The following is a 14,445-nucleotide window of genomic DNA, read 5'->3' as shown; positions in this document are numbered from 1 at the left end:
CTGGCTCAGGTATTGATCCCAGAGTCAAACAGTCATACTGCTGATCACCACACTTTAAGCCTGATGGCCCAGCCATTTTTCCAACAACCTTATTTCCCAGTTATCCAATCTATAACTCACCAGTTTGGCTATAAAGGTACTATGGGAGACTATATCAAAGCCCTTGGTAAAGTCAAAATATGCAACATCCACCAGTTTCCCCCCACAGCCAGTCATCATCCCCTAGTTCTTTGTAAAAATTAATTTATATCATAATCCAAATGTTTGTCTTCAGCAACTCGTCTACCTTGCTTTTAAGCAACTCTAGCTGTTTATTGCCTTCACGTAATCCGAAGATACATATTTAAGTACAAAATTCTGTTTTCAAACCACCACTGTGTTGTGACTAAGTTCCCTAACTTTTCTTACTAAAAATGTTAATCTCTAACAGTGAAAGTCTTAAAACAATGAAAGTACCTTTACAGGTATCCATATATCTAATTTTAACAAGTTTATTTGGAATAAAGAAATGGAAAATTCTCAGGTGTTGCGTCACTATGTTACTGCCGTGATTGTTAAAAACATTGATGAAGTTTTACACACTCACACAAGACCTCAGTCCACAAGACGCTTTTGCTCTTCTCCCACTCCAGCTCCCAAACCGCCTGGCAAAGCGCAGTTTATACCCGCTGTCCTGTGCCATTGGCCCAGGCCCTGTGGTCTGGGCTCATCCTTATGTGCACTGTGACCTAGTTCCTGAGAGCTTACCTAGTTAGCACACCTAGTAATCCCTGAGTTGAGGCTGGGAGCTGAAAGCATCCTGGAGAGGAGGTCAAAGAAAAGTCTCCTGGGGCAGAGAGAGTACACGGTGGCCGGGATACAGCCCTCAGTTACCCTGTGCTCTCTGTTCTCAGGCTTCCAGGGATCTTCCTGAGCTCTCTGAATGTGCCCTCCAGTTGAGATCTATTCAGTAGGCTGGTTAAGTTAATCTTGAAGCAGTTCTTCACAAAAACTGGTAACAGAAAAATAGTTGTTGATTAACAGCTTTGCTGTTCAGATTCAGTAGTCAGTTATGAATGCTAAGCTAGGTCCAAGTCACTAAATTATTGGTTTGATATGGAATGTGTTTTCGATATGTATATTTAAAAAGGTAGCATTCATTAAACCCTGAAGGCAAAATGAGCAGCTAAATTTAAATGCAGTTACAGTGCAGCACTATTCTAAATGTTTCTTGATTAAAGTATTCCAGACAATTTTGAATTCAATCCATACCTCAAGTGATAGTTCACTGATTAGATGATAGGATCAGTTATAACTTGAGACTGTCAAAAATCACCTCCTGCTCTAACAGATAGCAGACAAGTAAAATTAAAATTACTTTCTCTTCTTATAATCAAGCTTCTCACTCTCTGTCTTGCTGTTCTACCCCCTGACACTAGATCCTGCTGGATTAGTGACCCTGCTGTTGCACTATCAATAAGTGTTAGATTGGCCCATTTCAGTGTCACACACTACCACCATAGGACTAAAATTCACAAAATTTCAGGGCCGACTTTTGGATGGCAACGCTGATTTATGCTGTGTTAAAGTGATGGTAGTACACAAGGCTTGTTTTAAACTTTGAAAGCAGTGCTGCTGTTACCCAACCAGCTGCAGGGCTATTGTATTTGGCTTGCTACTCACGCAACAGAATTACTTGAACTGAGAAACTATACCTTTTGTTTTTTCATAATATACCAACAAAGCAAAATTACAGTCCATCTTCCTGAGAAAGTGGATAGTTCCTCTAGTGAGCACCAGGTGCCATGAAATGGTGAGCACACTAATTGCTCCCAGTTTCACCCCAACTTTTGCATCAACTCCGGTGCTTTTCTGAGCAGCTGGTGAGCCATTTCAGCTCACTAACCAGCAGAAACAGCAAACACTAAATATTTTCCCTGATGTAAGTTTTCTAGGTTTCATGAGTTGTGCTGGCTTGTTGGGGAGTTACACCAATGTCAGAGATAGCACTGAAGCAGCTGGTGAAGGCAACAGGGAGAGCCTGACAGAGGTGATGCCGCTCTTGTAGCATTGAACTCTTGGATTAATTCAGTTCACCCCATAAAGCTTTACCTTGAGAAAGCTATGAACTGATCTGAAATTCCTTGATTGAAAAATGCAACATCAAACATATTTAAGCACAAATACAGACCATTCTAATATCATTAAAATATTAGCCAGTATGTATATTGACTAATTGACTCCATTACTCGATCAGTGATGATTAAGACTGACTATGCTAAGCTCTTCCGTCCTGTCTCAAGTTAAGATACTTGCAAACTAGTTTATGCACAGATCACAATTATCAAGGGTGCTAAAATACAGGCTAGGCACTCTTTTAAGACCAGGCCCCGCCCTGCTGTGCCTGCCTTCACATGTGGGTCAAAGCATTTATTTAAAACCGTGCTACTTTCCAGCCAAAAAGAAGTGTTTTAAATAAAAATCTGCACAGTTGTGTTTCCCAGGTCATGAAAAGCCTGCCACACCGTCATCCTATATGGTCAAGTATCTTTTAACTGGGCCCAAACTGCACCGTATTCTCCCCATTAATTTCTGGTGTTGCTGACTTACTTCCCTGGACAGAGGGAAGCAAAAACGCCATCAAACGAGGGGCGAGAGCTGCTACGAATGCGGGCAGACCGAGCGACACACCCCACGGTCCGGCCGGTGGAGGGGAACGCGCTGCCGGGCGGCCGGTAGCGCCCGGCCGCCGCCTCCCCCGCTCCGCTGTGCCTGGGCAGCGGGAGAGCCGCGGCGGCGGCGGAGACAAAGGTCACGCCCGCCCCGAGGGGTGACCGGGCCGGCGGCCAGGACCACCGCCCGCCTGTCCGAACCGCGGCGCCTGGAGGGCGGGCCCGGCCCCGCCGCGCCGCGCCGATCCCTCAGGCCCCCGCCGGGCGCTCGGCGGCCGTTACCCGCGCAACGGCCGCTGGGGCTGCGCGCAGGGCGGGGGCCGGCGGCGGCATGGGGGAAGGCGGCGGGCGGCGGGCGGCAGATCCCGACCGCCTGGCGCTGGAGCTGGGGCGGGAGAGGAAGAAGAAGTGAGTGCCCGGCGGGGGACGGGGCTGAGGCCGGGCACCGCAGCGGCCAGCTGCTCCGGGGGAGGACCGGCGTCTGGGGGCTCCTGCCGCCTCCCTGCGGCAAAATGGCGGCTCTGGCCCGGGCGGGTGCTCCGGCTCCTGCGGTGGGTTGGGGAGCGGCCTGGGAGGCCGTGTGTCTGCTGGGGGGGTGTCCCGCAGCTCGGGCTGGCTGTGCTGGGAACGCGGCCGGGGCTGGGGAGGGGGCGTGGGGCACTGGGTATGGTGGGCAGCAGGAGCACCGGGCAAAGGGCTGCGACTGGCACGGGGAGCCTGGAGAAGTAGGATAAATAATTTTAGCCAAAAATGAGGCTGATTCTGAACAGGCAAGGAAAATTGGACTGGGTGTCGCGGTTTAACCACTACAGGCAGCTAAACACTGCAGAGCTTCTTGCTCACTCCCCTCCCAGTGGGATGGGGGAAAGAATTGGAAGGGTGAAAGTGAGTTGGGTGAAAGTGAGTTGAGGGTTGAGATAAAGACAGATTAATAAATAAAAAGAAAAGAAAGAAAAAGGAAACAGAAACCCAAGAAAAGCAAGTGATGCAAAAGCCACCAGTTGCTCACCACCACCTGACCAATGCCAATCCCCAAGCAAGGCAGCCCCGGCAAATTCCCCTCACCCCATCCCTGCCCCCCCCCCCCCCCCCCCCCCCCCCCCCCCCCGCGGAGTTTTTATTGCTGAAGATGACATTGTATAAATGGAATATCTTTTTAGTCAGTTGGGGTCAGCTGTCCTGGCTGTGGGCTGTGTCCCCTCCCCAAACCTGCACACTGGCAGGGTGGTGTGAGAAGAAGAAAAGGCCTTTATACATAAGCACTGATCAGCAATAGCTAAACCAGCAGTGCGTTACCAACACCGTTTTCGTCACAAATCCAGAACAGTGAAGAAAAAATACAAGCTGAAAACTACACTGGGATGGGAAGCCATGATAGGGTAAGAACAGAAAAGACTTTAATGAGCACATGCCTGTTTTGGGGGAAGAAGAATCAAATGGACAACGAGGTGCTCTTTAAACACACTTCTTTCCACAATGTTGAATAAAACTGGAAAGCTGTATTTCACTCTTTCTCTACTATCAGTAAATATCTCTGAAACCTACAGTGAAGGTAATGGTATCTCTCTAGTGCAGTTTGCAGAGAAGATGCGTGGTTACTGCTACCAGTTAACATGTTTCACTGCTCTGATGATTGTTGATGCTCATGCAGTGGTGGATTCTAGGTGGGATTCCCCTTTTGCTTAGGAAGTTGCACATTTTTCTCTGTGTTAAAGAAAATGATTGCCTTTTGAATGTTAATAAATTAAAAGTCAGAAAATGTCAGAACCCCTGTGCTGCCTTAAGTCAGACCCTTATATTTACATTTCCATGGTATTTTCAAACATTCTATTCCATACTGATTTTTCCCACAGACAATGTTTCTTTCAGTGTCTTGGCTGCAGATTCTAGCAACTAGCCCTGCAATTATGCGCTTTATAAAATCTTTATTCACTAATGGAAAGGAGGAAACCAGTATTAACAGAGTAAAAATGGTTAGGCAGCTTCTGCGCTCAAAATGGCATGAAAAGAATCTTGGACATGCTTGCACCACAGGATAAGCGAATGTCCTTTTAGTACGTCTTCTGAACAGTAGTGTGTCAGTGTAATATAGGTTATCCTCTGCATGTACCAGTTCTTTTACCTGACACATGCTTCTGATACAGGTGCTCAGGTAAAAAGCAAAATGGTATTGGCTTTGTTTCACTGCTCCAATTTATGTTTTTTAATTAATGAAAACCTGGATTCTTCATATACCTTAAATTCTTGCCCATATCCCTGAGAATCTTCTGAAACACTGGGCCCAAAGCCCAGCACGCATTGTGAAGTGGTGACTTACTTGCCGATGAAAGGAAAAAATATATTTAATAAAAACCTTTATTGTGATGACATGGCAGTAAAAGACTTGCTGCTCCAGGTGGATTCTGCACCTGTTTCCTGCATGTGCCTTGTATGTACCATTATTGCCAATGTCACAGAAGTTGTTTATTCAGCCTAACTGTTAATGACCAGGCTTGTTAGACATCTACATCTGAAACAGTGACATGTACAGTCAGTGACTACAGAAAGGCTCTTTGAAAGTGTGATTCATCTGACCTACTTTGGCTGGCTGTTTTACCATGAGCTGACTCACACCCCAGGAGGTGCCTGTTTCTCTCCACTGGGTGTAAGCAAGCTGAGGATGACTAGCTTGCAGATAGATGCCTGCAGTCCTTCACGGCCCTCACACCCTTGTCGTCTTTTACTGGCTTATTTGATTGTTGTGCCATATAGGCAGTTTCCTAACAGCCCACCTGCCACTCTCATTTAGCACTGAAAAAGAAGAAATTTTTACTTCAAAGAGTAAATTGAATCATCCATGTCCGTAAGGGGTCTATACCTAAAGTACGCGCTGAGTCTCAGTGATTGTGGAGGTAGTACTGTGAAATCTTTCAAAAGCTTTAATGAAAGTCAGCTTAAATCTGACTCTGAATTACTGTAATCAGGATTCAGTACAGGTTTTGATTGGGAAATGTCATGGCAAATGTTTCTGAGAGAGGGAAGGCATAAATACTGCAGTATACTCCTTAATAGACAAAGAGGTCTTAAAGCCATATATTTATGCATGTCAGCTACCTCCTAATGTTGATGGAGTTGTGTGTTAATTCAGCTTGTGAGATTTCAGCTTCCCTGGCTTTGCTGGAAAGGAAAGCTGCAGCATTTTCCCAGCACACTGCTGACTGCAATTGTCAGAAGTCTGTAGGTTTCAATACTGCATATGCTCTGCCCTGTCGTGCCTTTTGCACTGCGCAATATTGTTTCTGCTTTGTTCGTAGGTTCTGGAGGTACCTATATGTTTTGTCTTCTACAGGAATCAGTAAAGGTCTGTCATGTTACAGAGTTGGTGCCCTAGAACTGGTGATTTGCCTTGAGCTTCTGTAATATTTCACTGGTTTCTCCTCTATAGAAAATGGCTTCAGGCAGCCTTATGCCTGATACATGTACCAGATAATCCAGATCTGGATGGTAAAACGTGCAGGAAAATATCTTTCATCCTAAGCGGCTGTCTCTTTCAAGTAAAATACCACCTGTACACTGTCTTAAAAAGAAACTTAGCAATTTTTTTCTTTTGTGATTTCAATCACAGCCTTCTTATCTGAACTGCGCCTTTTCCTCCTTTTCTTCACAGGATCTTTCTTATTATGCTTAGCATTCAAGAATGTAGCTAAGTTCCCCTGATGACTTAAATATGAGCTTCCAGGATTTATGGCCTTTCTTCTGATGACTATAAATTGTCCATTGATGTAGGAAAGATTCATAGGCCTTGAATATGCCTAATTACATTTAACACATGTGAAGTCACAGGTAAAGTCACACCACAGTCCCTCGAAGCACAGACCAAGTCTCTGTTTGGGCAGGCAGCTATACACAGCTGCATTAAATTCACAGTGACAGATACATGACACGACCGTCTCTTCCTATCACAGGTAGAAATAACTCCAGAAATGCAAAGTACTCTGATACATTAAAAAGCTGAAGCATTTGCCAAGTTGGTCAAGGTGATTTATTTCTACATCCCTTCTCTGCAGGGCAGGGACTGTAAGTTACTGCAGATACACTGACTAAAATAGAGAGGTTCCACCCTGGCTACCTTCTGGGTGTTATTGAGGTGTGAAATGTTCAATAGTAATTAGATATTTTTTTTTTAAATCTGATTTCAGTTGCCAAATTAAAATAAGACTGTCAGTGTAACAATTACAGTCTGACACCTGACAATTTATCATTTCTGTACACATTTTCATCAGGACAAAATATAATTGGAAGTTGGCTGACAGTTTTGCTAATGGTACAGAAAGAATAATAAAATTTAATGTAAGAAATATTGTATGTATTCTTGGAATGGTAACAGAAATTAAAAACTGAAAACATTGGATTTAAATAATTCATTCTTCCTGTGTTATCCCTCTGCATCCATCTGAGCACCTAGTTAGAATTTCTTGAAAAGCAAACCGGTTTCATTTTGCTGTTAGTTACAGCTTTGACTGTGCCTAATTTTAAGTGTTAATTCCAAAAATCCCATTTTAGCTCTCGCTGTCATCATAATTTCCTCTTGTCCAAGCACTGAGAGATGTTTTCCAGAAACCTTGTGCTGCCATTCAGAGAGACCTGGACAGGCTGGAGAGCTGGGTGGGGAGAAATTTAATGAAATTCAACAAGGGCAAGTGTAGAGTCTTGCATCTGGGAAGGAACAACCCCATGTACCAGTATAGGTTGGGGACCGAGCTGTTGGAGAGTAGCACAGGGGAAAGGGACCTGGGGGTCGTGCTGGGCAGCAGGATGACCATGAGCCAGCAACGTGCCCTCATGGCCAAGAAGGCCAATGGCATCCTGGGGTGTATTAGAAGGGATGCGGCCAGTAGATTGAGAGAGGTTCTCCTCCCCCTCTGCTCTGCCCTGGTGAGACCACATCTGGAATATTGTGTCCAGTTCTGGGCCCCTCAGTTCAGGAAGGACAGGGAACTGCTGGAAAGAGTCCAGCACAGAGCCACAAAGGTGATTAAGGGGGTGGAACATCTCCCTTACGATGAAAGGCTGAGGGGGACTTTAGGTTGGAGAAGAGGAGACTGAGGGGTGACCTCATTAATGTTTATAAATACATAAAGGGTGAGTGTCAGGAGGATGGAGCTGGGCTCTTCTCGGTGATGGCTGGTGACAGGACAAGCAGTAACGGGTGCAAGCTGGAGCACAGGAGGTTCCACATTAACATAAGGAAAAGCTTTTCCACTGTGAGGGTGACAGAGCACTGGAACAGGCTGCCCAGAGAGGTTGTGGAGTCTCCTTCTCTGGAGACATTGAAAACCCGCCTGGATGCGTTCCTGTGTGATCTACTCTAGCTGGTCTTGCTCTGGCAGAGAGGTTGGACTAGATAATCTTTCAAGGTCCCTTCCAACCCTTAACCCCTGAAAAATGGAGGCATCCAAGAACCATTGGTTATTTTTTGAAATCTTGGCCATCCAAATTTAACTTTAAAGGACAAAACCGCCAGCTGCTCTGGCATTGTGGTGCATTGTGTTTTGCTTGCACCTCTGCTGATGTGGGCTGACTTCCTGAGGTCTCACAGGGGAGCATTTTTCCATAGGCACCTCCAAAAAGTACAGTCTGTTGGCATAAATGTGGTCAATAATGTAGTTAGCAGTAATATCCTCTTGGCATGATCAAGATCGTACGATTCACTGTAGCACACCAAACTGCCATCTTACCACTGACAAGGGTGAGAGTCATTCAGCACATTGATGCATGCATGCAGGTGGGTTGTGCTCTCATCAAAGTCCTCTGCCAGCTTCTGCTTCTGGTCACACCTTCCAAGGCAGAAGGAGCCCAGTTTCTATGGTACTTAGCTTTCTGGCTGCCTGACCGGTATACAGGAGTAATCAATGGGCAAAAGTACATTTTCCTGCAAGATTATGTTTAAGGTACTGAAAAAAAAAGTGGTGGCTTTAGCTCCTGTATTTTTTAACAGTCATCTGACTGTAATCACTGGCTTTCTTTTCTGATAGTCATAATACATGGTATGCTTTGATTGGTTTTGTTATGGGTACAATTTAGAAAATTACTATTAATCATTGAGCAGTGAGTCAAAACGAGGAATTAATTCACAATTTCAAATAACACATTTCTCAGGTGTATTCTTGTTGCAAAAACCATACTCCTCGGACATCTTAGATGAAAAATTAAGGCCAGTGTCTTCTCTGCATTTGTTTAATTCTGATGATCTGCTAGACAGTTATTTTACAAATGTTGGTCTTGATTTTTTATGGAAGTGATTTTATTGACAAAGTAGAAATGCTTCTATTGTTTTTAAGCTACTGTAGTATCCATTGAGAAAAATACTTAAAAAAACTTGGGCAAGATGATGTAATTACATAGGAAAGATCAATAGATACTTCATCTGAAAATATATTTGATTTATTCTTTTTAATTTTAATAATAGGATTATTGCAATAGACAATTTATTGACTTCTCTAAACACCACAGGCAGATACTTGAAACCTCAATATTTGAACTGAGAAACACTGTAACAGAACTGGAAAAAAGACTTAGTACTGTTGAAGATGAAGGTAAGTGAATTACAGTAGAGCCTTGCTAATTGATTAGGAAACACAAAAAATTAATTCTTTTGGGTAGGCCCTACACAATTTTTTATTTAGAAACTTGAGTTTTCCCTTTTTGAACATGACTATTATAAGTGTGGTGTTGCAAATGTGAAATTAAGGAATGCTACATGCTACCATGTTAGCTTTTTTTTGTTCATTATTAATGAAACTAGGAATAACATGAATTCATAGATATTGCTTAATAATCTGGACACAGTAAGCCCAGTGAAAAATTCCCTTGATTTACATTTTCAAGCTTTTTTGTGTGTAAAGATCCTCATTATGAAGATTGCTAACTGGACACTTCTGCAGTCTCCAGAAAAAAAACTAGGAACAGTTTGAAAAAATGCTACCTTTTACTTGTAATGTCAAGAAATAGTCTGGGAAATAGGATAACCCTGTATTTGTTTTTAAGGTAATGAATGGAAAACCAGATATGAGACACAAGTAGAATTGAACAAACAGCTGGAAAGGCAAATTAGTATTCTTCAAGACAAGATGGAGCTTATTTGTGGAAATCCAGCAGGTAGAAATGGGTATTCATATCTGTTTTTCAATAGAATTCATGATTGTATGTTGAAATGATATCAATGGGTCAAATTTTCTGCTTATTTGTAGATAAATTGTCCATTGTTCGCACCTTTGATCAAATGCCTGTGGTGAGTACTATGGCTTTTAGTTGACCGCAAATTGCAGTGTAACTGAAGAACTTGTATAATTGGTTTTTTTCATGACAAAAGATACCAGCAGACTGGTTCAGAAACGAAAACAATCAGTCCTCCTTATTTTTTTGTTGTTTCAGATATGCAGTTGCTTATAAATTTATAAAGTATAATGTAAAGTCATTAAGTAAGAGGTACGTAAGACCTGAATGTTGGGAAGAATCATGCAGTGAAATTTTTAACTGAGTGAAGGTTGTGCGATGGAAGCTGCATTAAGGCATATGAGATGGAGTAGCTGGAGTAATTCTATGAATAAATGGAAAAATGTTAAACTTTGATTACAAAATAATGGAATCATTTAGTGTTTGACCACTGTCACAGTAAAAAAAGTGCTTTCTTGTGATCAGATGGAATTTCATGCATTTCAGTTTGTGCTCTTTGCCCCTCGTGCTGTCACTGGGCTCCACTGAGAAGAGCTTGGCTCCCTCTTCTTCATTCCCTCCCATCATGTATTTATACACATTGATAAGGTCCCCCTGGGCCTTCTCTGCCCCAGGCTGAACAGTCCCAGCTCTCTCAGCCTCTTCGCATCTATCAGATCCTCCAGTCCCTTAATCATCTTTGTAGCCCTGTGCTGGATTCCCTCCAGGAAGTCCATCTTTCTTGTACTGGGGAGTCCAGAACTGGACCCAGCACTTTGGGTATGTCTCAGTAGTGCTAAGGAGAAGGGATGGATCGCCTTCCTCGACCTGCTGGCAGCTTTCTTCCTAATGCAGCCCAGGCAGCCATTGGCCTTCTTTGCAGCAAGAGTGCATTGCTGGCTTGTGGTCATCTTGTCCGCCAGGACCCCAAGGTCACTCTCTGCCAAGCTGCTTCCTAGCCAGGTGCCCCCCAGGGTCTACTGGTGCCTGGGCTTATTTGTCCCCAGGGGGCAGGACTTTTGCATTTTCCCCTGCTGAAGTGAGTTTCATGTGATTTCTCTCTGCTTGTTTCTCCAGCCTGTTGAGGCCCCTCTGAACAGCAACATAATCCTCTGGTGTATCAGTCACTACTCCTAGTTTTGTATCAGCTATGACAACACAGATGAATAGTTGCAGTAACATTTTTCATAACGTAGTTACAAGAAAATTCCTCATTGTACAGTATATTGTTGCAACACCGAAGGAAGTATCCGTTTTAATTTTTTAAATTTTGTTCTTTAACACATATTTCATGACCTGTATTTCAACAAAGCAGAAAACATTTTTCTGCGATCTTGAGAAGAAAATGACAAGAAAAAACAGCAATTTTGGCCATTTAGTCTTCTAAAGTAGTAAATGAAGTGAAAACAATTTTAGATTCAGGACTGAGGACAGGCTGAGAGAGTTGGGTTTGTTCAGCATGGAGAAGAGAAGGCTCCAGGGACACCTTACAGCGGCCTTCCGGTACTTAAAGGGAGGCTACAGGAAAGGTGGGGAGGGACTCTTGATCAGGGAGTGTGGTGATAGGATGAGGGGTAACGGTTTTAAACTGAAAGAGGGGAGACTTAGATTAGATATTAGATATTAGGAAGAAGTTCTTCACTGTGGGGGTGGTGAGGCACTGGCACAGGTTGCCCAGAGAAGCTGTGGCTGCCCCCTCCCTGGCAGTGTTCAAGGCCAGGCTGGATGGGGCTTTGAGCAACCTGGTCTGGTGGAAGGTGTCCCTGCCCATGGCAGGGGGGTTGGAACTGGGTGATCTTTAAGGTCCCTTCCAACCTGAATCATTCTGCTGAAATCTTTTGCTTTGATACCTTTTCTGTCTTTTGCCCACTTTTAGAAATAGGAAAGGTAGATAAAGAGGTGATAATGCCTTGTAACATAATCAGGAATAATGAACATTATGAGGCAGGGGCTCTGACGATTTTTATTCCAGTTGGTCACGCTTATGGAAGTGTTTCCTTCTGACTTTTTTTGTGCTTCAGATTCTGAAGATTAATGGGAGTTTACTGAGCCTAGAGGGGGCTACATGGCCTATTAGTGGGAATGATTATCTGTTGTAAGCAGGGTATGAATAGTTAACTGCTCTTTTTGGTCTGATCCGTGGCTTTCAGATAGTAAACGTTTGTGTGAGTTTCAGTACCGTCCTAAAGACCATGCTGTTTTCTAGGTTGGCGGGATATATTTTTTTAAAACAACTAATTAAAAAGAGAGCAAAATCTTCCCCTTCCCACTTTCCTGTTTCACTGAGTTGATTTGAAAATACAGCTGGGATTATGTTGGAAGAAAAGCCTTGAAGACAGAAGATTTACAGTAGAGTCTGCTTCAGACAATGTTAGTCCTGTCAGCCTGTAAAGCACAGACTGACATGCAGGCTTACAGTATCAGAAGTGTTTATTTCCATCCAATTGCTAGTACTCTCTTACCCAATCCAATTACACCTTGCCAAGCACTCGAGGAGTCATTACCAGTGAGGTAATCTCCTTTACCAGCAGCTGGGCTGCACCAATCCAGTATTTTTCTGATCCCTACTAAATACTGCCTTTCCTCCTCACCTATGAGCTGTGGTTCTGAGAGGTTTGATTACTGTTCCGATAAAGGAAAGAATGACAGCACAACTGAAAGATTCATACTGCAGGAGAAGTTTAGAAGACAGTTTGGAGAGTCATAGACTTACTGAAGGACTCCTAGGAAAGTCTGGAGCTCATGTGCCATGCCATAGGTTTTTCTACTGCAGTTTTAAGTCCTTCCTTCAGCCTTCCATCTTAGAGTGAATACGTTATCCTGTTTGCTAGCCAGAGGGCAGGGGAGGGGAAATTGCTTAGGGATTTAGTGAAATGTTTTATTTTTCCTTGTTTTGATTTTTGGGAGATGGAAAGAGGGGAAGAAAATAGATGTATTTTGTGGGCTTTGCTGGTTTTGTATTTTTTAACTGAAGGTATCCGAAAGTCAGTGTGTATTTACAGATACTCTTGGAGAATGCAGAGCTGCTTTTTTTTTCTTTTAAATTTTAGGAGATAAAAAATTAGTAAAAAAATTGCGCAGATTAGTTTGTGGTATTTCAGCATATCGTTTATCCAAATCCTTTTTATGTTTTTAAGAGTTGTTCAGGGGAGTAGGGGGGAATATTTAGCTTCTCCACAGATGAGAATAAAGAACAGATGTGGTGAGTGGGTGTAGAAAAGCAAAGAGCTTTGCAGCCAGTCATCAATCTACATTTGCTCAAAGTAAAAATGCTGAGAGTGGGTATATATAAAATTGTGTGTGTTAAATCAAAAGTACTTTTCCCAAGTAACTAGTGATAGGACAAGAAGAACTGGCCTCAAGTTATGCCAGAGTAGGTTTAGATTAGGTGTTAGGAAAATTTCTTTACTGAAAGAGTGGTCAAGTGTTGGAACAGGCTGCCCAGGGAAGTGGTGGAGTCACCGTCCCTGGAGGCGTTCCAAAAACGTGTACATGTGGCACTTCAGGACACGGTTTAGTGGACACGGTGGTGTTGGGTTGATGGTTGGATTTGATGATCTTAGAGGTCTTTTCCAACCTTAATGATTCCATGATTCTGTATTCAGTTGCGTATGAACTTGCAGTTGCATATGAAGTTCTGTGGAAAGATAGCAAAGTGATTCTTCCAGCAAGATGATACAATTTCTGTAATATGGCAATAATAGACAGTAGATTTTGTTTTGAGCAACATATTTAGAAAATTAAATAGTATTTGCAAGTCTTTTGAACCTATGTTCCCAAGGAAGTTAGCATTATACAGTTAGATTTACTAGCAGGACCTGTAATGGTTCTTAACTTCCTAAGCAATTTCATCTGTATTTAACAGAAGAGATACCTCAAAGATACTAGAGAGATTTATCTCACTCAGCTAGTCATTTAAGGTTCTACTATAGTCAACAGAAGGAGACAAACATATCTGTAGAATAATTCATCCCATTTAGAGGTAGTTAGCATAAAATATTTTCTCAGTATCAAGCACTACAGGGAAAATAAAAAAAGATTAGTCATTAGGGACCCTGGCAGTCAGGAAGCTATAAAAACCTGAATGAAAGAGAAGAATACAAATGCAAATTCTGGAGTGATGAACAGGGAAGCACAGAGGATTTTCTGTGTTGATAAATTGCAATAATTGTTGCAGATGGCTTGCACTATTTTTGCTTTAGAGTTAGAATCCTACTGATGAATGATTCCTTGCTATTAAAAACACCCTAAACCATTTAAATATACAATTATCATTCTGAAGTCCTTATACTGATTTCAGATAATCTTTTTTTTGTTTGTTTCAAAAATATCGTGTGGGTGTCACATGACAATAAATGCAGAACCAATACCTTGAACAGACAAATTTTTACGGCCAGGGTTTAGAAAATCGTTTTTGTTTACTGAGGGCAGATTAAAAATAACCTGAACAGTGACAAGCACAAGGGAGTTCCAACAGTGAAAACTGTTTAGTCAGTAATTTCCTTTATGTCCGAATGAGTAATACAAATGTCGTACAGTACTTCAGAAATAATTACAGAAGGAATGCCTTCTCTCTACAGTATAACAAGATGTGAATTTT

The 14,445-nt window shown here is 42.7% G+C and overlaps 1 protein-coding gene across 1 annotated transcript in view; it reads left to right on the top strand.

Moving 5' to 3' along the window:
• Window positions 1–2,982: 2,982 nt before the first annotated feature.
• Window positions 2,983–14,445, top strand: part of CCDC169 (coiled-coil domain containing 169) — a 28,856-nt gene continuing 17,393 nt past the window's right edge. Inside the window, exons 1-4 of the mRNA XM_086481895.1 lie at window positions 2,983–3,059; window positions 9,144–9,226; window positions 9,678–9,788; window positions 9,881–9,921. Of these exons, the coding sequence (XP_086338021.1) occupies window positions 2,983–3,059; window positions 9,144–9,226; window positions 9,678–9,788; window positions 9,881–9,921 (312 nt within the window). The remainder of the gene's footprint in view (window positions 3,060–9,143; window positions 9,227–9,677; window positions 9,789–9,880; window positions 9,922–14,445) is intronic.

Source organism: Leptosomus discolor, chromosome 1, assembly GCF_034619465.1.
Source record: "Leptosomus discolor isolate bLepDis1 chromosome 1, bLepDis1.hap2, whole genome shotgun sequence".
NCBI classification, from domain to species: Eukaryota; Metazoa; Chordata; class Aves; order Leptosomiformes; family Leptosomidae; genus Leptosomus; species Leptosomus discolor.
Note: the sequence above shows the minus strand (reverse complement) of the source record. Positions and strands in the feature narration are given on the sequence as shown.